General features: G+C 40.8%; 1 protein-coding gene and 1 long non-coding RNA gene across 6 annotated transcripts in view; one reads left to right on the forward strand and one right to left on the reverse strand.

Annotated features, from left to right (window-relative positions):
* The window catches only part of wdhd1 (WD repeat and HMG-box DNA binding protein 1), an 81144-nt gene extending 66903 nt beyond the window's left edge, over positions 1–14241 (forward strand). For 4 of the 5 annotated variants that reach the window (XM_069916935.1, XM_069916936.1, XM_069916937.1 and 1 more), the window contains 5 exons: positions 3447–3490; positions 7906–8079; positions 9023–9144; positions 10920–11058; positions 13294–14241. In XM_069916935.1, coding sequence (XP_069773036.1) covers positions 3447–3490; positions 7906–8079; positions 9023–9144; positions 10920–11058; positions 13294–13500 — 686 coding nt within the window. In that variant the 3' untranslated portion in view covers positions 13501–14241. The remainder of the gene's footprint in view (positions 1–3446; positions 3491–7905; positions 8080–9022; positions 9145–10919; positions 11059–13293) is intronic. The other variant, XM_069916938.1, reaches the window with a different exon arrangement.
* Positions 1–27056, reverse strand: part of LOC138753676 (uncharacterized) — an 89411-nt gene that overhangs the window by 55206 nt on the left and 7149 nt on the right. The gene's annotated exons all lie outside the window — the stretch shown is intronic.

Consider the following 27056-nt stretch of genomic DNA (forward strand, 5'->3'; position numbering starts at 1 on the left):
CAGCAGTCAATTAATTAATCTATCAAAACACAAAGATACTTTCTATTTTTCTTTAAATGTAATTCTTTATTGTATTCATGTTATAAAAATTTTAAATAAAGTCTTTTTAAAAAAAAACACAAAGATACTATAGGTTGTCATGTAATAAAACTGAAATGTAATATGAAATGACATTGCCTTTAGTCTGCCATAACACAGAAGAAGTTTGCCTGGTGCTCCTTACAGTCAGAAAAAGGGAAGAAGAGAAGCAAAAAAGAGCATGTGTGTCTTCGGATCCTTTAATAGGCTGTTTGAAGCCTTTAAGGAGAAGTCCGCATTAGGACTGGGCTGCAGGACTCCGCGGGGAGCACTGTGTCTTTGCTCTACGTGGGACTGTGCCAGCGGCAGCATTACTCTTATAGCTGCTCTGGCATTGCCGCCATTTTCTAAAATCTTTATCCACATCTTTCGGATGTGGGGAGAAAACTGGAACACCCTGACTAAATACGATGGAAAGCTGGTGTTCGAATGGCAGTCCCATACTTTTGAATTGGATCAGGACCATGTTGAGAAAGGAAAGTGTTTGAGTTGTTGTATTGTTGGTCTTACAATTTAATTTATAAAAAAAAAAAAAAATTTTGATGACCATGTTTCATTTTAATTTAGTGAAAATAAAAACTATTCAAATTAATTGAAGTTTTTTAAATGTCTGATCTCTGAGCCACTCTTCAAACTCTGTCAGGACAAAGGTTTAGTGGTCCATGAGCCAAGCAGACTTACTTCCCAGCAACCATGGGAAGCCACCCTGACTTGGCATCTTGACAGGTAAAATAGATGGGGGAGAGCCAGTGGATGTGGTGTACCTGGACTTCCAAAAGGCCTTCGATAAGGTCCCGCATAAACGACTGGCTCCCAAAATCAAGGCTCATGGGATTGGGGGCAAAGTATTGATGTGGATTGAGAACTGGCTGGCAGGTAGAAGACAGAGAGTTGGGATAAATGGCTCGTTTTCTGAGTGGCAGGCGGTGACCAGTGGGGTACCACAGGGAGCTGTACTGGGACCCCAGCTGTTCACAATTTACATTAATGATCTGGATGAGGGGATTGGATGTAATATCTCCAAATTTGCAGACGACACTAAGCTAGGAGGGGTTGTGTGCACGGAAGAGGGGGTCAGGAAGCTCCAGTGTGATGTGGATAAATTGAGGGACTGGGCAGATACATGGCATGCACTACAATGTAGATAAATATGAGGTTATCCACTTTGGTAATACAAACCGGAGGGCAGATTAATATTTGAATGGCAATAGATTAAGAGATGGAGAAGTGCAGAGAGACCTAGGGGTACTTGTACATCAGTCTCTGAAGGCGAGCATGCAGGTACAGCAGACGGTTAAAAAGGCAAATGGTATGTTGGCCTTCATATCAAGAGGGTTTGAGTATAGGAACAAGGATACCTTACTGCAGCTGTACAGGGCCTTGGTGAGACCACACCTGGAATATCGTGTGCAGTTTTGGTCACCTTATCTAAGGAAGGATGTTCTTGCAATGGAGGGAGTGCAGAGGCGATTCACCAGGCTAATACCTGGAATGGCAGGAATGACTTATGAGGAAAAATTGCGCAAATTGGATTGTACTCCCTAGAGTTTAGAAGATTGAGAGGGGATCTCATAGAGACCTTTAAAATTCTGGCAGGACTGGACAGAATGGATGCAGGTGGGATGTTTCCAATGATGGGAAAATCCAGAACCCGGGGCCATGGTTTGAGGATAATAGGCAAACCATTTAGGACCGAGATGAAGAGGAATTTCTTGACCCAGAGGGTGGTGAATCTGTGGAATTCATTGCCACAGAGGGCAGTAGAGGCAGGTTCATTAAATATATTTAAGAGGGAATTAGATCTATTTCTTCAGTATAAGGGTATTAAAGGTTACGGAGAGAAGGCGGGGACGGGGTACTGAACTTTAAGATCAGCCATGATCTCGTTGAATGGCGGAGCAGGCTCGAAGGGTCGAATGACCTACTCCTGCTCCTATCTTCTATGTTTCTATGGATAGTTGGGTACTGTAAAAGGATGTGATGAGTCAGCACACAGGAGAGAGATTGAACACTAGGCTGGACGATGTTCTAGCAACAACCTTGCACTCAATGTCACCAAAATCAAGGAGCTGTTTGTGGACTTTTAAGGGGAAAACCACAGGTGTACGATCCAGTGATTATTGGAGTGAGCAAATTTAAGTTCCTTTGAGTCATTATTTTGGATGACCTTTCCTTGACCCAACACACAAATATCGTAAAGAAAGCACGTCAGTGCATCTTCTTTCTCAGAAGCTTGCTGAGGTTTAGTATGACATCGAAAACCTTGGCAAACTTCTGCAGGTGTGTAGTGGAAAGTGTGCTCATCGGCTGCATCGCAGCGTGGAATGGGGGTACCAATATCTCTGAGCAGAAAGCCCTGCAAAAGATAGTGGACATAGCCCAGTATATCACAGGCAAAACTGTCCCCACCATTGAGAAAATCTATATGGAATGCTGCCAACAGAGGTCATCACCCACGACATGCTCTGTTCTTGCTTCTGCCTACAAGAAAGGTATAGGTACCACAAGATTAATAGCACCTGGTTCAGGAACAGAGGCTACCCCTCCACCATCAGACTCCTAAACAACAAATGCAAGGAGTCCTACTTGGTGCATTTTTTATTATTGGATATGTACTTTCTGTTTTATGCTATTTGTTTGCACTTTCTTCTTGTTTACATTTCTCTTTTATATACTTTTTCAGAATACAAGTACACAATCCTTTATGCAGAACCTTTGGGGGACAGTGTGTTCTGAATTTTGGATTTTTCTGGATTTCGGAAAGCCAGATTTAAGCCCATCCGAATTGTGCTGCTGTATCCACCCCCACCCCCTTCCAGTCATGCTGCCATCTCCCCCGACTCGCGCTGCCAGGGCCTTGCCCGCCCGACTCACGCTGCTGTCTCTCTCTCCACTTGTCAGATTTTGGAGCTTTCTGGATTTTAGATGTCCGGATAAAGGATTGTGTACCTGTACAGTTTTTCTTTGCTCTACCAATAAGTAGAATTACTGCCTGGTCTGCAAGAAAAGGAATCTCAGGGTTGCATGAGATGTGTATGTATTCCGACAATAAATCTAAACTTTTCACTTTTATGGAAGAGGAGGTTGAGGAAGATTGGATGCACTTATGAGAGGGGAGTGTATTTCTGAACAGTGGATGGAATTGAGTATGACTTGTACAATAAACAAGTTGTCTAATTAGGGCACAGAAAATGAACAGCTAGTTTTAGTCCATCATCATTTCATATTTGTTTGGATGAGCATGTCCTGCACCAAGTAATAGAATTGTGAATATACCGTACTGTGGAACAATAATTTTTCATCAATGGAATTGGAAAAACGTTATTGACCTGAGTTTTGTCGTAACCTGATATCTCTTTTGTTAACAGTAGCTCTTGGAAGCAATGTTCTTGCACGTGGCAACCCCTTTAAGGTAAGGGATTATTGTACTTGACCTCAAAAATTTGTAGTTATAAGGCTCTGGTCTCTTTCAGCATTTGGATATAGGTGAGAAGAATGACAGAAAAAAGGCAGTTTCCTTTTTTAAGTGTTGTAAATTAACTTTTTGAAGACATATTACAATTTTATCTCTCAGAAATTGAAAAGGTTTTTTGTGAAGTCTACATCAAAAAAAGAAATGAAGTATATTGACTGATTTTAAATAGGAACATAAAGGTAAATGCTGATACATTCACGTATTTCATAATTTTACCCATTATTTGCACTGAAAATTCTAAGTAAGCAGTATCTACTCTAGTATCAACAAAGCTTAAACCAGGAGGAACATATTACCGAGGAAGAGTGATTTAATGAAGTGAATGCTGAATTTTTGAGAATTTTTAATTGAAAAAAGGAAAGATTGATTGATTTGTGATTTACAATACCTTTAGATTCTTGGGACAGATGTGTTGCAGAAGGAGAGAGTTCTACCTTTCAGTTGCATCTGATGTTTAAACATTTAAAATTTTTGAGCAAAAACAGGAGGAATATTAATATGGAGATGAAGATGTACCAATTAAACCATACTTGAGTCAAGCTAAAATTTCAGACTAGTGTCAAAAAAAATTGATAAATCTAAACTAGAATGTTTCTTGAGAAGAAAAGGTATAATTGGAGAGGAAGGCTGATATGACAAAATTGAAATTATCCTTGGAGAACCTAGTTTAATTAATGACCTAATGTCTTGGTCCTTGTGGAAGTTGCCCAAAGCAATATTAAATGAATCACCAGAATGATCAAAGGTATCAAATGATAAATGAGATGAAAAAGCAGTGATATTAAAAGCTCTATGATGACTCATGGGACTTTTAAGACAATTAGTCAATGAAAGTTAAGCAAATCGTAGAAAGTACAGACATTACTATTCACATAGATCTATAACATTGTAATATTTAGGTCAAGTATAAGTTATATTTCTTGTAAAAACCGTCAGTAAAGTAAATTGTAGAATTAAAATATTGTATATGTAATCTTAGTAAGTTAGTTGTGGGCTGGTGCAGGGTTACACAGAGGTGTAACCACTGTAATCAGAAAAGAGAGTTCATTCTTGGAGTCGCAGAATCTGGTAAAGATAGAGCGAATGGATCTGAAGTGGATCTTAGTTACTCAAGAACAATGGAATGTTTGCTTTATTAAAAACTGAAGTATCTAAGCACTCAATAAGAACTGCTGAGGAAGCCATCTGTTTTTAAACAAAAACACTTAAGCCTCTTGAACAGAGATGAGGTCAGAGGTTGTATAGATATGGAGTGGTTTTGAAAAAGGAACAGAATTTTGGTAGAAATAAAACTGATAATCAAGTGGTTTCCAAGAATTGGGACTGACCTTATTGATGATGTAACTGTCACATGATTTGGAGAAATATATTATCAAAGTCAGACATTTTTGAATTGGCTCAGTTTGGAGAGTACAGAAGTCAGAACCCCGTGACAGACACGGGTTGGAACCTTTTGAAAGACAGGGTTAAATTACAGCAACCAGAATAGGTGCTGTTGTGTGTTACTCCTGGGAAAAAGGGACACAGAATAAGTGGCTTTTGAAATCAGGAAGACCACTTTGCTGTCTCTTTGGAAAAGAGAACAGAATTCTACTGGTGCCATTTTTGTATGGCCACTTTGTTTAACCCTTGTCTGGGTTTGTGAGTTCATCGTGGAAAAAAGTAGCTAAATTCACTGTCACTTTGAAAAGAGGGCAGATTCTTCATGTGGAAAATATATTCCAAAATCTTCAGTAAAAAGAAGATTTGATCCTGGGAAGATGGGAATTGTATTATCCTTTTCACAGGAGGGACATTGGTGGCTCAAAAGATGGTCACTTCTATTTAAAGAATATCTCTCAAAATATCTCATCAAAAGAATTGTGAGTAAAGAGGCCTGAAGATTGTGATGTTTAAAAGTGCTTTATAATTATTTCTGAACTGAGAATTTAAGACTTTCAAGCAAGACTAAAATTATGCTGAAGTTTTAAAAATTGACTTTTCGGAGCAGGACTTTAATTATACACACACACACCCATATTACATTTGCGCATAATGGGGTTAAATTTAGAGATGAGAAAGAAATGTCATGTTATTGATGGTTTAATAAAAACTATTATTTTGAATTTACCATTGTCTGGTGAATTTTCAATTGCTGTTCCTTTGTTAGTGCTAAAAGGGTTGTTAGTTTGTAACAATGGTAATAATTGTTTTCAGATGGGATCATTAAATTTGGGGATTGAGATGTTCACAATAAATTGTTGAATAGGAAACTGTACAAGGGTATAAAGTTGTAAATTTCAAGAACTACTTTGAAAGCTGGGTTGCCATATAAGCAGTGAGCCTAATAGGTCCTGTAATGAGACTCTATCATGTCTTGAAGCACAAGCTACTCCTCAATCTTACTACTGTATTCTAATCGCCATTATTGTATAGTGATCAATGAATGATTAATTATGCATTTAATATCACTTGATCAGTGAACTGAATCCTCATGCTTCTTAACATTGAAAACTCCTACCTTCCCCAACCAATTTCTATTTTTGCTTTCCTTGCGAATATTCTTGTTATCTTCTCTCTATTTTGTTTATTCAGCTGCTTATCCAGTTTGATTTTTCATGTAGCCTCAGTATTTGCTGTCCTCTTCTTCTAAACATTTTATTTTTGCAGCACATGATCTTCTTAATCTCTCTCTTCAGATCTGTCATCTATTCTTGTTTCCATCACTTCTATATGCACATTTTCCTCCATTCGCCATCTCTTTCTCTTAGAATGAATTTTTGTCTTCCTTTTTTCCATTTTTTGTTTTCTCTATTTCCTTTTTATTTAACACCTCTATTGTTCCTCCTCTTGCCATCTCCTCATTCTTTACTACTACCAGTTGTTTCTTCTGTTACGAGCCCAAAGGACCCCAAAACCCAGCAGTTACAGACATTCACCAAGACGAGTGGTTTTTAAAACAAATGTTGTTTTAAATCAACTTTAAACATGAAAAGAGAATTAAACTTTAACTTATTTCTATTCTTAACTAACCCAAATTAACCCCCTTCTAATTCTAAGCGCATGTGTATGTAATGTGTGTGTAAATTTAAGAAAAGTTCTTTGGTTCACAGTTCAATCTCATTTCTCCTTCTTCCAAGTTCTCTGGATGCAGGCAATTCTTATACTGTGCACAGAATTTAACATGTATAAAGTTCACCAGGCTTTGGTGCTCGAAAGGTAAATATTTACCGCTCAGGAAGGTTCTTGTAGGGTTTGCACAGAGAGATTTGTTGTTCCAGGATTTCCACAACTGAGGTACCACCATTAGTCACCTCAAGGTCTCGCTGATGAAACTTGCCCCATCAGGGTTTTCCAGATGGTAACCTCTTTCTTCAGGCTACCACAGAGTTCCTTTCTGTACCACTTATTCCAAGAGAAATATCAGATAGATAGCAATTCCAGCCATCCACTGCTCTGGAGCTTTCTGTTTCCAATCAGCTCTTCCTGGCTTGTTTCAGCCGTGACTGTTCAGTCTCTTTTCAGTGTCACACACATTAGCTGAGAAGGCTTGTCTCCTCCCTCTCTCTCCCTCTCTCTCCCTCTCTTACCCCCCCACCCCCTCTCCCCAACTGAGACTGCTCACTTGCAAAAAGCCCATGGGACTCTCACTTGCAAAAACCCCCACCTTCTTCAGCAAACAACAGGAGTTGTTCTCCTTGGTCAAGCTGTTGTCTTAGATAAACAAAGCCCAGGAGTTACCTTTCTGTTAGCACACTATAAATACTTTTTAACAGCCAGTTTGTCTCTAAACAATGGTCAATGCATTTCATTTCAATTAGCACCTACTTGTGAAATATGCATTAAAGTATCCAAAGATCCTGCAATGTTACTGAATATGAATTCTTCAGTCTTTCAAATAAGATCTGTTTTAAAATATGTGTATGAATGTGACCTACTCTAAATCTTACCATATTCTCCCAAATATTTATCCATTGCATTTCCCTTGCCCTGTGAGTTTGCTCATCTTGAATATTGTGCTTTGCCTTTAGTATTTAATGCCACGGAAGTCAACTTGATGGTAGTAAGTAAAATATGTGCCATATTCATCTGGTTAATTCCAAACCTATTGGATCATAAATTAAGTATATAACTGGTCAAAATATATATTTAACTAAGTTTCTGCAAGAATTACAAAAATTATAATGCACAGAGAATTAGATGTTTTCTTTTAAACAAGCAGCCGTGTTCTGTTGTGGCTTATCTCCTGTTTGAACATCTAATGCACAAATTGCATTTCTTTTTAGATTTACATTAGTTAAACAGTAATATTTTGTAAATCATTTATTTTATTTACTTAAGTCTTCTTAAAATGTGTTGTATTCTTTCCCAAGGTGACATCTGCTGATGTACCCCTTGGATTAGCTGGAACTCTAACTCGCAACAGTAATATTCTTGATAGCATGGTGAAATCTGGTAAGAGATTAACAAGCAACAACAATCACCCTTTAAATAAGGAGAAGTCACCAGTCCTGAAGCCTCTGAAATCAAAACCAAAGGCAAAACAGGTACTAAACTATTTATGAATTTGGTGTAGATTCCAGAATTGTATTGATCGGTATTTGCCCAGGCTGCTCACCCAAATATTACCCAATTTGGGAATGAATTCCCAGGTTGATTCTTGCCTTTTGTAAATTACGTATGGCAGCATGCTTGGTGTAGCAGTTTAGCGCAACACCTTTACAATGCTAGTGATCGGGACCAGACCTGCGTTTGAATTCCGTGCTCTCTGTATGGAGTTTCTACACTCTCTCCGGGAGGGAGGAAACCGGAGCCCAGGTTTTCTCAATGGGCTCCGGTTTCCTCCCACCCTTTAAACAAAAAATATCGGCGTGTAGGTTAATTTGGGCAGCACAGACTCGTGCTGTTACAGAGCTGTATGTCTTATTTAATTTAAATTGGTTAATGTACTATAATGCAATCATAACTGTATGTGCTGTCTTCTATAGTCTTAATTAGGAATCTTTTTCTACATCAAAGTGTAAGGTTATTATGTAGATGCATTTTTTTTTTACAACATGAGTGGTTCTGGTAATGGTATCCATGCAGATGGGAAAAAAAGTGAAATTCACCATTTTTCCTTGTATATGAACAATGATGGAGGGCATCTAAATATCAAAAATCCAAAGGATACAAAGCAATAGATGTGTGTTCGTACCATCTTTTTTATTTTGTTTTGGAAATGTTACCAAATTATTTTGCTGATTATCATGTCAATTTTATAGACACTTGCATCTTCATTGCTTTGACATTTTAAAAAAAAAAGAAATCATGGGTGGTGGAGCCATCTCTCTGAAGATTTATTTCTAAATCCCATTTTTCATTTTAGAATGCACCTGTAAGGAGATATTTTCAAATTCTTGGCTTGTGTAATTAGTTTATAAAATGCAATAGTACTCTAAATGTAGTTTGGCATCTATTTTTAATGTTCTTATTTTTTTTACTCGAAAGACTCAAGCTACTCTATTCCAATCAACAATCCGCAAGTCTAGCAGTACAATTGCAGAAGATAAATCTGGTGAGGTTCAACCTATACAAGCAATTATTCCAGACAAAATTGCAGACAACAAAAAGTGAGTATATTTTAACTCAATGTTAAAACATTTTAGACAACCATTAACTCTGCTTGTCAAGCTACCAATTTGTTTTATTACACTTTTTCAAAATTTTAGTAATTGATTTGTAACATTTAAATCATATCTATTGAAAAAAGTGCGGTACCGGATGTAAACAGCGTCTTCATTGTTGAGGTCTTTCATGGCTTGGTTCAGCATCATGCTGAAGAAGATTGAAGAGGGTTGGTGCGAGAACACAGCCTTGCTTCACGCCATTGTTAATGGAGAAGGGTTCAGAGAGCTCATTGCTGTATCTGACCCGACCTTGTTGGTTTTCGTGCAGTTGGATAATCATGTTGAGGAACTTTGGGGGGCATCCGATGCGCTCTTGTATTTGCCAAAGCCCTTTCCTGCTCACGGTGTCAAAGGCTTTTGTGAGGTCAACAAAGGTGATGTAGAGTCCTTTGTTTTGTTCTCTGCACTTTTCTTGGAGCTGTCTGAGGGCAAAGACCATGTCAGTAGTTCCTCTGTTTGCACAAAAGCCGCACTGTGATTCTGGGAGAAAATTCTCGGCAACACTAGGTATTATTCTATTTAGGAGAATCCTAGGGCACACCAAGACACAAGAGAAACTTGTCCGTGAACTACTCTTTGCAGACGATGCCGCTTTAGTTGCCCATTCAGAGCCAGCTCTTCAGCGCTTGACGTCCTGTTTTGCGGAAACTGCCAAAATGTTTGGCCTGGAAGTCAGCCTGAAGAAAACTGAGGTCCTCCATCAGCCAGCTCCCCACCATGACTACCAGCCCCCCCACATCTCCATCGGGCACACAAAACTCAAAACGGTCAACCAGTTTACCTATCTCGGCTGCACCATTTCATCAGATGCAAGGATCGACAACGAGATAGACAACAGACTCGCCAAGGCAAATAGCGCCTTTGGAAGACTACACAAAAGAGTCTGGAAAAATAACCAACTGAAAAACCTCACGAAGATAAGCATATACAGAGCCGTTTTCATACCCACACTCCTGTTCGGCTCCGAATCATGGGTCCTCTACCGGCATCACCTACGGCTCCTAGAACGCTTCCACCAGCATTGTCTCCGCTCCATCCTCAACATTCATTGGAGCGCTTTCATCCCTAACGTCGAAGTACTCGAGATGGCAGAGGTCGACAGCATCGAGTCCACGCTGCTGAAGATCCAGCTGCGCTGGGTGGGTCACGTCTCCAGAATGGAGGACCATCGCCTTCCCAAGATCGTGTTATATGGCGAGCTCTCCACTAGCCACCGTGACAGAGGTGCACCAAAGAAAAGGTACAAGGACTGCCTAAAGAAATCTCTTGGTGCCTGCCACAGTGACCACCGCCAGTGGGCTGATATCGGCTCAAACCGTGCATCTTGGCACCTCACAGTTTGGCGGGCAGCAACCTCCTTTGAAGAAGACCGCAGAGCCCACCTCACTGATAAAAGGCAAAGGAGGAAAAACCCAACACCCAACCCCAACCAACCAATTTTCCCCTGCAACCGCTACAACCGTGTCTGCCTGTCCCGCATCGGACTTGTCAGCCACCAACGAGCCTGCAGCTGACGTGGACATTTACCCCCCTCCATAAATCTTTGTCCGCGAAGCCAAGCCAAAGAAAGAAGATGGAAAAAAGTATTACAAGATAATTATTACACATTACACATGGTCTGTGATTTTTAGTTTTACAACTATTATTTCCATGTGCCAATTGGACAGACTAAAAGTGATAACATTTTGTTAAGAAATTGTCTTTTTTTTTGCAAAAAGGCCAAAGAAGACAGGTTTCCAACTCTGGTTAGAGGAAAGCAGAGGTGATATTATTACTGAAAGTCCAGATTTGACTGAAGAAGAAATAATTATGGAAAGCATGAATAGGTTTCGCATTCTGTCAGCTGAGGAGAGGAAGGTATGAAACCCATTCTTGGAATTTAATACACCAATTTTGTTTTATTTTTGTAATTAATAAGATTAACTTGGAGTAATTTAATTAAAATGATTGAATAGCTAAAATTGTTAGGCTGAAAAATCCACTTCCATGAGGAAATGAATGCTTGGGTAAATAATTTGTCATCATTCCTTTAATTTGTGATCCATTGTTCTGCTGTTAGAGCTCAGTATTTAATTCTTTGCATTTTCACTTTGGGGTGGCACAGTTGGCATGGTGGTTAGCACAACGCCTTTACAGCGCCAGCGATTGGGAGCAGTGTAAGAAGTTTCTGAGTTCTTCCCGTGTCTGCATGGGATTTACCCCGAGGGCTCTGGTTTCCTCCTACCGTTTGAAATGTACTGGTGGGGAGGGGTGCAGGTTAATTGGGTGCAAATTGAGCAGCATGGACTCGTGGGCCGAAATGGCCTGTTTCCGTGCTGTATGTCTAAATTTAAAAGTGTAAAATAAATTGCTTGACTGCTGAAGAAAGGCCATTATCATTTTAAAAACACCTGTTTAGATACATTGTCTAAATATTTGGAAATTACTAACGCAAAGCTCATGTACAGATTTATATCTATAGGTTTTGGTTAACTGGCATAGATGTATTGAGATATAAGGAACCTCATCTAGATATATTTATTAATATTGATTTCATTTCTATGAGTATATGGTATTTTAAACACTTAGGTTTAAATGCCAACCTTGCATGAATGTAATTGATAGATAAAGGTGGACAATGAAGAGAATTTTAAGCAAAGTCTTGTGCTGTGAATTTGAATAAATATTGGATAAATAGTCTGAGAGAAGGATTTACTGTATGGTATTAGCTGCAGAGTAAGATTTACAGTTTGTGAGTGGATGGAATATTAGGATGGGCATCCAACTTGCCATTTGACTTTCTCTCTCTTCTAAATGGTAAGTCCACTCCAAAAAAACAACTTTTTTCCTCACTTGGGGCTTATTTTCAATTGATGATGACTCACTTTACTGTCATTGTACCAGTAAACCAGCCAATTAAATCCAACGAGCATCTAACTGGAAGTTAAAAAAAATAGTGCTAACCAACAACCTCATTCTGCAACGAATGTACCACTCAGCGCTGTGATTCAATGTTAAACATAGTCACATCTTCGTTTTTAAAAAAAAAAGCTTTTTTTAAATATTTATAAATTTTCAAACTCAGTTTCCAGTAATCAATCACAAATTACAGATATCAATTATATATAAAATTCGCCGTGAGTTGGTAATTTTTCCCCTTCCCTCCCCCCAACCTACCATAAGTCAACAGAGGTAGGGAACACATCAGGGATTTGTCATGGCCTGACAGCCAGCACTTAGGCTGTTACATTTTTCTTGACTCAGTAGAAGGGTAGATGGGGAAGGCAGGGTGGAGAGACACATAGGTCCACACTGTAACTGTGCTCCTATGAAATTTAAATGTGGTTGCCAAATTTTTAGGAAGATGTTCTATGTTTCCTTAAGTTATCGGTAATTTTCTCCAGAGGAACACAGCTTTGCATTTCTGTGTTCCAGTGTGCAATGCCCAAGTGGGAGTCAGATTTCCAAGTAACTGCTATGCACTTCCTGGCCACAACCAATGTGATCATTACAAATTGGTTTTGGAATTTGGACAGCTTCATCTTGAGCTTATGTCCATCATGTTTCCCAACAGGAACAACTCTGAATCCTGTGGGAATTCTTTACCTATGATTTTTTTTTCTTGGACTTGGCCAAGTTCCACCCAAAAGGGCCTCACCTTGGTACATGTTGAGTGCACAGAGGTTCCCGTCACAATGCCACATCTGAAGCATTGGTCTGAAATTTCTAGTTTAGCCTTAGACAATTTTTGCCGTGTCACATATAGATGGTGGAGAAAATTATACGGCACCAGCGTATACCGCACATTAATAATCGCAGTCATCCTACTCTAACACAGGTCTGAGCAGCACCGCTCCTCAATCGTTATTCCCAAGTCTGACTCCCACCTTTACCTCAATTTGTAAAGGCTCAGTTTTTAAGGTCTTCTGCTGGAAATAAGAAATACATTGCCAAAATGAACTTGCATGTGTTCCCCTTTCGAATCAGGGTCTAAATCTCTTCTTGACCCCTACTGGTGTGTGAGCGAAGGCTCTAGTAGCGGCATGTAATTAATTTTATATCAACTGAATGAGGAGGATAACAAATATCTCGTGCAATAATTTTATTTTCTAGGTTTGGACAGAGAGGGCTAAAAGTGATACGCATAGTGAGCCTAATACAGAAGTTAAAAAACGCAAACGTACAGAGGAGCTGGGTGTGGATGACCAAGAAGACAAAAAGGAAAAATATGAAGAATCTGAAACTTTAGCTAAAAAGCAGAAACCAGAACACCTATCTGTGAATTCAAGATTATCTGCTTTTACCTTCAAAAAGGACTAATGATGCTGTTGTTTCACTCTGACATGAATGCTATTGAATATTCTTAAAGTTGTATTTATTAAATTTAACTGCTTCATTGTAAAATCATTTGGATAAAACATGAATTATAAAAGTTCTTGAAATTGATCTTTGCTGCATTGGGGAGATTTATTGTGTATATTTTTACTCTAATCACATTTAATAAATGTACATTGTGTTCACTTCACCCCTTGTGGCAGGTTCGACTGTTCATCCAAATGATGTACCACTCAAAAACTGGCATCTTTTATTGAAGTGTAAAGTGGCTGATTACTTGCATTTAATGACTAAAATAGTTCGAAATAGCACGTGATGGAGTGAAAGAATAATTGAAGTGTGAATTAATTTTACTTTAACTTTGCCTACTTTTTGTACATTTTCATTGAAGACCATGGCATTAGAAATAAGATTTTTACTGAGTAGAATTGTTGTGAACAACATTGCAGTAAGTTTTTAAAGTTACATTGGTCCAAACTGCTAAATTGTAAAGTCGTTTGAATACTAGATTTCATAAATTGTTAGGTTTGCTTGGCACTTATTAATAATCGGTCTATTTGGCTGTAATTACTCATCATTTATTCCATGAAAATAAATTAGGTCGAGACTTGCCATTCAGTTTTATGGTTTTGGATGTTTAATGGACAGTAAAACTTGTAAATGCTAAGAGCTTTGGAAGGTGTCAGACTTGCAGATTTTCTTGTCTATTGCATTTTTTTGAATATTGCAAATAAATTTTAATTCACTTTTTGAGATGTTGCATAGTGAGATTTCAGTGAACCCAGTAAGTTTCAATGGAAATCAGAGCACTGGTGAGTGGATGCCAAACCATTAGGATTTCCAAAAGGTCGAATGACAGACCTTTTGCTATATTATAGCCTCCAAGACTTTGTGAAATCTAAAAGAATTCAACAAAAAAAAAAGCATCTATAAAGGCAAATGGTGTCAAATGAAGTTTTGGGTCAAGATTCTGAAATAGGGTTGAGAGAAAAGGTTGGCGGTATAGCAATACAAGGGGAGGGTGGCAGAGACTGGTTACTGATAGGTGAAATCAGATGTGGAGGGGTTGATTGACAGATGGATCCAGGTGATGACAGGAGGAATGGGAGATAGGAACAAAAGGAGAAGAAAACTAGGTGGACAGGTGAGTATGTTGGAGGGGAATGCTTCTGGTTGCATGTTGCCTGAAATTGGAAAATTCAATGTTCGTACATTGGGTTGTAAGCTACCCAATCAGAATATGATGTGTTCTTCCAATATATATTTGGCCTCTCTAACAATAGAGACTTCAAATTGAACTATGCAAATATTGTGCACAAAAGGACATTTGGGCCATCAAAACTGTGCTGCCTCCTTGTACAGCCCTCTTTATTCCCATGTGTCTGCAAATTATTCTATCTTTAGTACCTATCTAATTCCCTTTCGAAAGCACTAATTTGATTTTCTTTTCACTGTTCCAATAAGTAGTGAATTCTAGATTATAACTGGGTTGGACAAGATGTTTCCTCTCGTCCCTTTTGCTCAGAATTTTAAATTTGTGACTCCTCTTCCTCAAAACATATGACACCAGTTTCCCTTTATTTAACCTATTGAAACTAATTCAGAATCTACACTTCTAATGGTCCTTTCAAACTCTTAATCTTCTTTGAAACATTTAAAATGGAAAATCCCCCAATTGCTTCAGTCAAATCCTATTGTTTAAATCTCTCATGGCAGGAATTATTCTAGCAAATCTTTTCTGCACCCCCCCCCCCCCCCCTTGACCTTAACCCACACTTTGTGGAGTATGATGAGCAGAAGTTTCCTACTTTTGTTCTATTTGCTTCTATTTATGAATTCCAAGGATCTATACAGTATATTCTACTAACTACATGTCCTGCTGCTGTCTCTATTTCTCCACACCAATATAAATCTCTCCTAATCTTTCTGTCAAAATATAACTTCCTAAACTGGATGAATAAATTTGTATCTTTTTGCTGTCTATTATATTGCCCTTTGAGTTTTGTGTGCCCGATGGAGATGTGGGGGTGCTGGTAGTCATGGTGGGGAGCTGGCTGATGGAGGACCTCAGTTTTCTTCAGGCTGACTTCCAGGCCAAACATTTTGGCAGTTTCTGCAAAACAGGACGTCAAGTGCTGAAGAGCTGGCTCTGAATGGGCAACTAAAGCAGCATCGTCTGCAAAGAGTAGTTCACGGACAAGTTGCTCTTGTGTCTTGGTGTGAGCTTGCAGGCGCCTCAGATTGAAGAGACTGCCATCCGTGCGGTTCCGGATGTAAACAGCGTCTTCATTGTTGAGGTCTTTCATGGATTGAAAAGAGGGTTGGTGCGAGAAAGCAGCCTTGCTTCATGCCATTGTTGATGGAGAAGGGTTCAGAGAGCTCATTGCTGTATCTGACCCGACCTTGTTGGTTTTCGTGCAGTTGGATAACCATGTTGAGGAACTTTGGGGGGCATCCGAGGCGCTCTAGTATTTGCCAAAGCCCTTTCCTGCTCACGGTGTCGAAGGCTTTGGTGAGGTCAACAAAGGTGATGTAGAGTCCTTTGTTTTGTTCTCTGCACTTTTCTTGGAGCTATCTGAGGGTAAAGACCATGTCAGTAGTTCCTCTGTTTGCGCGAAAGCCGCACTGATTCTGGGAGAACATTCTCGGCGAGATTAAGTATTCTACAGGGTGATGATGATCACATCACGAAGAAAACTGAGGTCCTCCATCAGCCAGCTCCCCACCATGACTACCATCCCCCCCACATCTCCTTCGGGCACACAAAACTCAAAATGGTCAACCAGTTTACCTATCTCAGTTGCACCATTTCATCGGATGCAAGGATCGACAATGAGATAGACAACAGACTCGCCAAGGCAAATAGCACATTTGGAAGACCACAAGAGTCTGGAAAAACCACCAACTGAAAAGCCTCACAAAGATTAGCCTATACAGAGCCATTGTCATACCACACTCCTGTTCGGCTCCGAATCATGGGTCCTCTACCGGCATCACCTATGGCTCCTAGAATGCTCCCACCTGCGTTGTCTCCGCTCCATCCTCAACATTCATTGGAGCGACTTCATCCCTAACATCGAAGTACTTGAGATGGCAGAGGCCGACAGCATCGAATCCACGCTGCTGCAGATCCAACTGCGCTGGGCAGGTCACGTCTCCAGAATGGAGGTCCATCGCCTTCCCAAGATCGTGTTATATGGCGAGCTCTCCACTGGCCACCGTGACAGAGGTGCACCAAAGAAGAGGTACAAGGACTGCCTAAAGAAATCTCTTGGTGCCTGCCACATTGACCACCGCCAATGGGCTGATATCGCTTCAAACCGTGCATCTTGGTGCCTCACAGTTCGGCGGGCAGCAACCTCCTTTGAAGAAGACCGCAGAGCCCACCTCACTGACAAAAGACAAAGGAGGAAAAACCCAACCCCAACCAACCAATTTTTCGCTGCAACCGTGTCTGCCTGTCCCGCATCAGACTTGTCAGCCACTAACGAGCCTGCAGTTGACGTGGACATTACCCCTCCATAAATCTTCGTCCGCGAAGCCAAGCCAAAGAAAGATATTGCCCTTTATTGCTTACTGAATTTTTAAATTTATTTCATCTGCAAATTTAGAAATTTTATCTTCCACATTGATGTTCAAGTTTGCTAGCATCTGATTGTACGTTTTCCAGTTCTGTGGAAAAATATGTGAACATACAACCAGATATAACACATATAGAGAAGCAATACATATGCAGTACATATATGTAAAAATAAATATTGTTTCATAAACAGTAGAGTCTTGGAGGGCAGTATAAAGGTTCATTAACTCATTCAGCAGTCTCACTTGTCTCACCAAGTTACTTGTATGTTTTTATTAAAATAATGGTCTCAGTCCTGAGACCCAGGAAACTGCAGTCTATCAACATCCATTATGGAAAAAAATGGGCATTTACTCTGCTTCCTGTTTAGCCAGAGGTATACAATCCAGGAATCAGTCTGGTATTTTCATACCAGACCGTGATGCAGTCGGACAGCACACTTTCCACCACAACTCTAGAAATTTTCCAGGATTTTTGGTGTCCTACGAAACCTCCTCAAACTCCTGAGGGAGTAGAAGTGCTGATGTGGTTTCTTCACAATGCCATTAGTGAGTTGGATGCAGGAAAGTTCCTCTGAGATAGTGACTCGCAAGAACTTAAATTTGGTCACCCTCTCCACCTCTGATCTGCTCCCCCAATGATCACTGGATTGTATACCTCTGGACTTTCCTTAAGTCAACAATCTCCTTAGTTTTGGTGACATTGAGTGCAAAGTTGTTGTTGGTGCATCATACTCCATCTTGTCTGCTGACTCATCCCCTTCCTTTATACAACCCACTACCATGGTATTGTCGGCAAATTTGTAGATGATATTGTTGTACCAAGCCACACATGTGTAGGTGTAAAGTGAGTAGAGCAGGGGGCTAAGAATGCAGCCCTATCGTGCTCCAGTACTGATGGAGATTTTGGAGAAGTTCTTACCAATCCTCATTGATTGTGGTCTGGAGGTGAGTAAATCCATGATCCAATGACACAGTAGTGTTGAATCCCAAGTCTTGGAGTTTGTTGATCAGCTTAGAGAGGATGATGGTGTTGAATGCCGAACTGTAGAGGATAAAGAGCATCCTCATGTATGCATCTTTGCTGTCTAGGTGTTCCAGGGTTTTGTGTCGAGCCAGTGAGATGGCATCTGCCATAGACCTGTCACTGTGATAGGTGAACTGGAATGTATACATGTCACCGTTCCCAGCAGCTGATAAGTTTAATCACCAGCCTTTCAAAACACTTCACTGCTGATGCAAATGCTACTGGTCGATGGTCATTGGACAGTGGGTGCTTAGTTCCAGGATGTCCTTGAGTGGTTGCAAAATATTAAAGGGGAGGGCAAGCAGCCAGAGATTGTGGTACATATTTGTGCCAATTACATTGGCAGGATTGGGGTAGAGATCCTGCAGAGTAAGGTTAGGAAAGAGGCTGAAGATGGTAATCTCTAGATTACTCCTGGTGCCTCAAGCTAGGAAAGGTCAGAATGGGAAGATAGCTGGCACAAATGAATGACTGAGTAGATGGTGCAGGCTTTCAAGTTCTTGGATTATTGGAACCTTTACTGTGGTAAGGGTTGAATCTGAACAGGAGGGGAACCAATATCCTGGCAAGGAGGTTTGCTAATGTTATTGGTGGAGAGGGGTGGTTTGGGTGGGGATGGTTAAACTAGATTGCAGAGGGTGGGAACCAAAGTGAGGAGATAGAAGACAAAACGTTTGGAGCACAAGTAGGGACAACAGTGCCTACAAGAATTTCTGCAAAGGCTGATGACCCTGTGATATTTGTCTTTGAGGCCGATGTCAGAACATCAAGAGGGCATCCGGTCCTGATGGCATACCTGGCCAGTACTGAAAATCTCTGCCAACCAACTAGCCGGAGTATTCATGAACATTTTCAATATCTCATTGCTCCAGTCAGGTTCCCACCTGCTTCAAAAGGACATCAATCATCTGGAAGAAGAACAGAGCTGCCTCACCAACTGTCCCTCAGTAGCACTCACATCTATTCTGATTAAATGCTTTGAGAAGTTAGTCATGGCCAGAATTAATAAGTATGCAAAGGTCTGGACCCACTTCAATTCGTCTACCATCACAATAGTTCCACAGTAAACACAACATCACTGGCTCTCCATTCAGCTCTGGATCACCCAGACAACAGCATCTCATACATACAGCTACTCTTCATTGACAACAGCTCAGCCTTCAACACCATTATTCTTTCATTGCTTGTCAACAAACTCCAAACCTTGGGCCTCTCCACCCCCTTTTCCAACTGGGTCCTTGACTTCCTCAGTGAAAGACTACAGTACGAATTGAAAGCAACATCTCTTCTTCACTGATAAACACAGGCGCCCCTCAAGGATGCACACTTAGCCCACTGCTCTACTCACTGCGTGCATATGCACAATACAAATGGTATCTGCAAATTTGCTGATGACATCACAGGTGTTGGCAGAATCGCAGACTGTAATGAGGAAGTGTACACGAGGGAGATGGATCAGCTAGTTGAGTGGTGTTGCGCCAATAAGCTTGCACTCAACTTTAGCCAAACCAAAGAGATGATTGTAGAAATCAAGAGAACATCAAGCAGTCCTCAATGAGGGGTCAGCAGTGAAGAAGGACTAGAACTTCAAATTCCTGGGTGTCAACATCTCTGAGGATCTGTCCTGGAGCCTCCATGTTGATGCCACCACAAAGAAGGCTCGCCAGCGGCCATACTTTGTGAGGAATTTGAGGAGATTCGGTACATCGCCAAAGACTCTTGAAAACTTCTACAGGTGTACCATGGAGAGCATTCTGTCTCATTGCATCACTATCTGATATGGAGGTGCCAACGCTCAGGACAGGGAAACACCAGAGGGTTGTTGACTCAGCCTGCAACATCACAGGCACCTGTCTTCACTCCAGAGAGGACATCTATGAGGTGGTGTCAACAAAGCAGCCTCTATCCTCAAGGACCCCCACCACCCAGGCCATGCTCTCTTCACTCTGCTACCATCAGGGGAAAAAGGTACAGGAGCCTGAATTTAAGCACTCAGTGGCTTAAGGACAGCTTCTTCCCCACTGCCATCAGATTTCTGAATCAAGTCAAGTTTATTGTCATCTGACGTGTGCAATCTGACGAAACAGCATTCTCCAGTTCTCAGTGCAAAAACATGGAGACACACAACCAGACATAACACACATACAGACAGATAACACATGCAGGACAAGTGTTATATCGGTAAAAATAAATATTGTTTTATACAAATGAGAGTCTCGGATGGTCAATGTGAGCAGTTCCTTTGGTTATTCAGCATTGCCACTCCCCGCGGGACGAAGCTGTTCCTCAGCCTGGTGGTGCTGGCTCTGATGCTCCTGTATCTCTTTCCTGATTGAGCAACTGAAAGATGTGTGCAGGGTGGAAGGGATCCTCAATGATTTTGCACACCCTCTTCAGATGTTGATCACGTTGATGGGAGAGGGAGATTCCAGTGATCCTCTCTGCCACTCTTATGGTCCTGTAGATTGATTCCCCGATCCATTTCTCTGCAGCAACCATACCACACTATGATGCAGCCGGCTGGGACCCTCTAGATAGAGCTCCTGTTAAAGGTTGACAGGAGAGTGGCCAGTAACCTTGCCCGCTTCAATCTTCTAAGGATGTGCAGTCAGTGTTTCACTTTCCTGACAAGTGAGGAGATGTGGAGTGTCCACAATAGATCACTAGTTAAGTGAACTCCAAGGAACTTGGAGATCTCTTCTCTCTCTACTACAGGGATGTTGATGTGTAGGATGGTTGTTCCTTGTCCTCCTGAAGTCTACGATCATCTCCTTTGACTTGTCCACGTTGAGACTCAGATTGTTACTCTTGAACCATTTCACAAGATCTTCCACCTCTTTGTTGTGCGACTCACTGTTGCTGATGAGGCAAACTTGATGACACAGTTGGAACTGAATCTGGCACACAGCCCTGAGGTGTGCCAGTGCTCACAGTGACGGTGCTCAATATTCTTCTACTGACTCAGACAAACTGTGGTCTTTCTGTTAGAAAGTCCAGGATCCAGTTACAGAGAGAGATGTTGAGTCCCAGCGAGGACAGCTTCTCCACCAGCCTCTGGGGAATGATTGTATTTAGCACTGAGTTGGTCAATGAATAGCAGCCTGGCATATGAGGCATTGTTCTCCAGATGGGCCAAGGCAAAGAGAAGCGACAAGACTATAGCATCGTCTGTGGAACAGTTTCTTCTATAGGCAATTTGAAATGGATTCAGAATGTCTGGGAGGTGTGCCTTAATGTATTCCATCACCAGATGCTCAAAGCATTTCATAATGGTTGAGGTCACTGCCACAGGGCGGTAGTCATTGAGACTTCTTGGGTATCAGAATGATTGTGGCTGCCTTGAACCCTGTGGAACAATGGCCTGCTGCAGTGAGGTGTTAAAGATGAGGTCTGTGAAGATCTCCATCAATTGGTCTGCACGGTCCTTCAGTACCCGGCCAGGAATGTTGTCTGGTCCCGCTAGGTTCACCTTGGACAGGGTTCTCCTCACCACAGCTGTGGCTAATTGGGGGGGGGGGGGGGCAGTTCATCATGGGGACATGCAGTTTTCTTCGACGTCATTCTATTCATCTCTTGCATACAAGGTGTTCAGTCTGTCTGGAAGGGAGCCTTTATTCACAAGGTTGACTTGTGATCTATAATGGTCTTGATCCCTTACCACATTGCACCTCATGTCACCAGTGTTGCACAGCTGTCTGTGGATCTTCAGTACATGTGTATGCTTTTCCTTCCAGATTGCACGGGAAGTTAAGCCCTGGCTGATCTTAGAGCCATCCTATTCCCTGACTTGAAGACAGCATCATGAGCTCTAAGATGGGCCCGGAACTCAGCATCCAAGCCTGGTTTCTGGTTAGCCCTGGTTGTGAAGCATTTGATTTTTGTGACATCTTCAGTGCACTTGTTGATGTAGCCAGTCACTGAGCTTGATGCTTACATGATTGTTGTAGGTAATTACCTCCTGAAACACCTCCACACTGTAGTCTTAAAGCAGTCTTGGTGCACTGCTATTCCCCCCCCCCCCCCTCCCCACCCTGGCCATGTCCTGATTTCCCTGCAAACTGACCTAGTTTGCTTTGCCAGCGGTCTGAATGCAGGGGTTAGCAGGACAAATATGTGATCCAAGTAACCAAAGTGGGGGCAAAGTGCAGCCTTGAATGTACCAGGGACATTATTGCACACCTGATCCAATGTGTCCTCTGGTTGTGAAGTTCACATGCTGTTGAAACCATGATGAGACCATTTTCAGGTCAATGTGAATGAAGTCACCAGCAACAATCATGGCACCGTCAGGGTGGGAAGTCTGGGTTTCGCAGATGGCGCCATAAAGCTCCTTATGGCTTCACCCTCATTAGCCGAAGTCAGAATGTAGGCTGCGGTACTGAATGATCAATGAACCTCAGACTCGACCTCATCTTGTCTTTTTCATGTACTTTTTTTATTTGTTTTTCTTGTACTTTTTTGTAATAAATGTACTGTGATGCTGCAAAACGACGAATTTTGTGACATGTTCATGATAATAAATTCTTATTCTGATTCTGAGCAGGGACAGAGTGAAAAATAAACAAATGCAGAATTAAATATTTTCTATTTAAATGTATACAAGAAATAAAGTAGACGACTGTAGTTCAACTACAGATTGGCAGGTTTGATGTGGCCATCAAAAGGGTGGATGTCATTGGGACCTGCATGTCAAAGGATACAGTATTTGAAAGGATAGGCAGGTAAGCAGAGAGGAGGGTGTGGATCTGTTGGTAAGAATAACATTAAATCATTAGAAAGAGGTGACATAAGATCAGAAGATAGAGAAACATTGTGGGTCATGTTTTAAAAAAAATGGCAATGATAAAAAGATGCTGTTGGCAGATAGAGACCTCCAAACAGTATCCGGGATGTGGAGAACAAATTACAGCAGCAAAGAGAAAGGGCATATGAGCAGGGCAATTTGATGGTAGTTTTAACATGCAAGTAGATTAAGCAAACCAGGTTGGGACTGGATCTCAAGAGAGAGAATCTGTAGAATGCCCATTGTTAGGTCTGCTTTGTTCATGAATGAGTGAGACAAACACCAGGCTGAGTCGAAATCAGGGTTCTTTGTTCTTTATTACCGGATTGTAACACTTGCGACTAACCATGTTAGTCGGAGAATGCATTCTGCCGTTATCAGCAAAATGGTGATTTTTTATACCCTTGGATACATGCTTAGAACATCATCATATCATTACTTGTCCAATGACTAAAACTGTTGCTATCCTTTCCCTGCTAGCTTCCTGCCTCTCAATCCATCAATGTCTTTCTTATCTTGTAAGTACAAGGATGCATTCACATCTTGTTACAGCCCTGTACAGGGTAACTCCTTACACATTCCCATCTCATGATGTTTTACCTAACAGGAGTACAAGGACACCTCCCCTTCTTGTTACAGCCCTGTACAGGTTAACTCCTTACACATTCCCATCTCATGATGTTTTACCTTACACTATGAGATGTTTTTTTTTAAAGCAGCTTGTTGAGCCCACTAAGGGGTCAGCGTTTCTGGATTAGCTATTGTTTAATGCACCTGAGGTGATTAGAGAGCTTGGAGGAAAGGAACCATTGGGAGACAGTGAGGAACGATTGACAACTCTTGGTCTGTACTCAATGGAATTTAGGAGATTGAGGGGGATCGCATTTAAACATTTTGAATGTTGAGAGGCATGGATGAAGTAGATGTAGAAAGATTTGTTCCTGTGGTGGGAGAGTCTAGGACAAGAGGGCACAATTCAGGATTGAAGGGTGTCCACTTAGTACAGGGGAGCGGAGGAAGTTCTTTCGTCAGAGAGTGGTAAATCTATGGAATATGTGGCCACGGACAGTTGTGGAGGCATTGGGTGTATTTAAGACAGAAATAGATCAATTCTTTATTAGCCAGGGCATCACTAGTTATGGGGAGGTGGCCAGGTAGTGTTACTGAGTGGGGGAAAATAGATCCGCTCATTATTGAATGGCAGGGCAGACTCGATGGGCTAAATAGCTAATTTCTGCTCCTGTCTTAAGTCCTTATCCCATTTGGATCTGATGACTTGCTTAATTAATGCATAGCCAGCCTTCCTGATGCCATATTTCTCTTACTTTTAACACAATCCATTAACTTTAATGTCTTTTCTTTTACTGAAATCTTTGCAGTTTTTTTTTTCCTTTTGTAACAGCTGATGCAAAATTAGTTTTTTATATAATTTGGGTGAAAAATGGATTCTAATAGCTTGCCAAAAGAATCCAATTTTGTGCTTGACTGAAAAGTATGGGAAACAGTGAGATGTAGACTGTAATAACATCCTTAGATTGATGGAAAAGCTGGAAGGTTAATGCTGTAGTTGGTAGTTAAGTACAAATGAAAGGCACTAATTCCATTATCGTCTCCTGAACATTGTTGTTTTTTTCCATTTCAGATATCGCTGTTGTCTCTTTAGCTACAGTGGCATAAAAGTAGTACTGTTTACCAATACATTTTGCGGAAAAATTTTATAACAGTATGAAATATCTGGCTCAGTATATCGGAGTCTCCCTATTATATTGACAAGTTTGTTGAACTGTAGAAAAACTATTGCAACATATAAAGAAGTGGGTTTTTTTAAAGGTAGGTATAAATAACTTGCAGGAAAATTCCAAAGGAATTTTAAAAATCCTTTGCATTAGATTCAGGCAAATATTATTGTATTGAAGGAATAAATTCAGTGCAAAGTTGGTATTTGTGTGTAGAAACTATCATGCTCCTCAATTGAAATAGTACGAAATTGTGCATTTCTATTTCATTTCTTTGATGGTTTTCATGTATGTCTCTTTGTTTTTAGCAGCCACATTATGTTTTATCTTCACAATTTTTTTTGCTAAAGAAACGATATGATTTTGTCAACTCCAGATAGACTAGGTTATTTGAAACTTTCAAATATGTAAATAAGTTACTTAGATTTTCAGTAGACTTCAGAAGTTTCAAAGAGTTGTTACACACAATCGAATGAAAGAAGAAACTTTTAGATCAAAGGATTGGTGAGTCTGCAGCTGGGGATAGTGAAACTCAACTTCATTAACTTTCCAAGGCAATAGGTAACTAGAGAGAACTTTACCCATATTAATACTTGAGGTTTGTTTGTTCGCAAACCACTTGATGTAAAGGTTTATAGGTTAGGAGGGTAACAGACTTGTGAAACAAGTTGCAATACAAAAATACTTTAAAAAGACAATAGCCATAATGTGCTCCTCAAAGCTCAGAGGTTTCAAGATTCATAACACCTTTTAGTACAGAACATGTAATATTACATGAAATTTCCTTGTGCCTGTAGTCAGGCAGAGTCGCCATTATTGACACCCAGCATCCCTTACAGCAGGGGTGTCAAACTCAAATTAAAAACTTGGACTAAGTCGAGGGCCGAACTAAATATTTATTGAAAATTTTCAACAACATCGGCATGTTTTCTCTTCTTTCAACATATGTAATGTTAAACTTTAGGATATAACTTTAGGAGGATAATGTTACAGGTCAGGAGTAGGTAGCTCAAGTTCACCCTTTGCTTGACCTGAGGGAAACACATTTGGTCCCTGTGGAGATGTAGTCAGCATTCACAGGCTGTGTCCATTTTGGCCTGCATCAGGACTTAGCATTTCCTGCTCACTCCTCAGGCTCTAGGCCTCTATTCATCCTCGACCCACCATCCCTCTACCTGACCAGTCCTTTACCCAACCTCTACTCACCCCTCACTCCACTCGTTCTGCCTCTACCCACCCCATCCTATACACGCCCCTCTACTGCCTCTCCCCTCAACCTGTTCCTCCCTCTACCTGTCTCTCACCCTCTAATCACCCCTCCCCTACTCACCCTGCCCCTCCCCTTTTACCTCTTTACCTCTTCCCTATCCACCCCTCCTTCTACTCATCCCTCCCTCTAACTGCCCCTCGCACCACCATAACTTCCCATGCCCATTACTAACAATGTTCTTACAGGAGCCCAGTGGAGAGTGCCCTGGCTGGCTCCATCATAGTATGGTAGCTCCAAAGCATCAGATTGGAGGTCAGTATGGAAGGTGATTAAAACTGCCGAGAAGATAACTAGGGTTTTTTTTCTCTCTGTTGATGATCTCCAGGGAGTGGTGCTTAAAGAGGGCTCAGAGAAGCATTGAGGACATTACCATCCAGCCTGCAGTATCTCTCAAACACTACTTTCAAGGAAGAGGTACATAAAAAGCAGGACTGTGAGGCTGGGAAACAGTATAGTCACACAGGCAGTGAGACTGATGAACAAGCTTAGAAACCTGTAAATGATCTTTATTTGCATTTATTTTAATTTGCTGTGTATACAAGTTGTGTTTGTGTAGGGTGTACTGTGTGTTTGTGTGCACTAAAGTCTGGAGATTAGCTTTTTTGGTCGGGTTGTAGGTGTTCAATCAGATGACCATAAACAAGCTTTAACCAGCTTCTTTCTTTATCATCTATCATGTGTAGGAGGAGATTGACTTGCGTGGTGGATGCTGTGCATGTCCTTCGGGAGGTACTGGGCAAGTTGCTGATTATTAGAGTCTGAATTCATTTGGAAGGTAAATGTCTTCTTAAATTTAATCCATGGTTTCAATTGTTTTTGATCTGCTGATTTAGGAATGGGGGATTATCACTTCCAAATTTTCAATTTTATTACTGGGCGATTAATATCCATAATTCACTTTTATTGTTACATTTTGATAAATTAGTGAATCACCTTTCTTGAATAGAAAAGGAACTTAAATTTACCAAAAAATCATCTATGTTGGCAATTTTAGGTTCCATTTTACCCTTTTATTTTTCTAATTTGACACACAATCTGATAATGAGAAATAGGTTGAGAATCTGAGCTCAATTTAGGAAATTTTTTGGTTATAGCAGTTTTTTCTTGCTAGTCCCATTATAGATTTCCAGCCATCTGTATCAGATG

This window comes from Narcine bancroftii, chromosome 2 (genome assembly GCF_036971445.1).
Source record: "Narcine bancroftii isolate sNarBan1 chromosome 2, sNarBan1.hap1, whole genome shotgun sequence".
NCBI lineage: Eukaryota > Metazoa > Chordata > Chondrichthyes > Torpediniformes > Narcinidae > Narcine > Narcine bancroftii.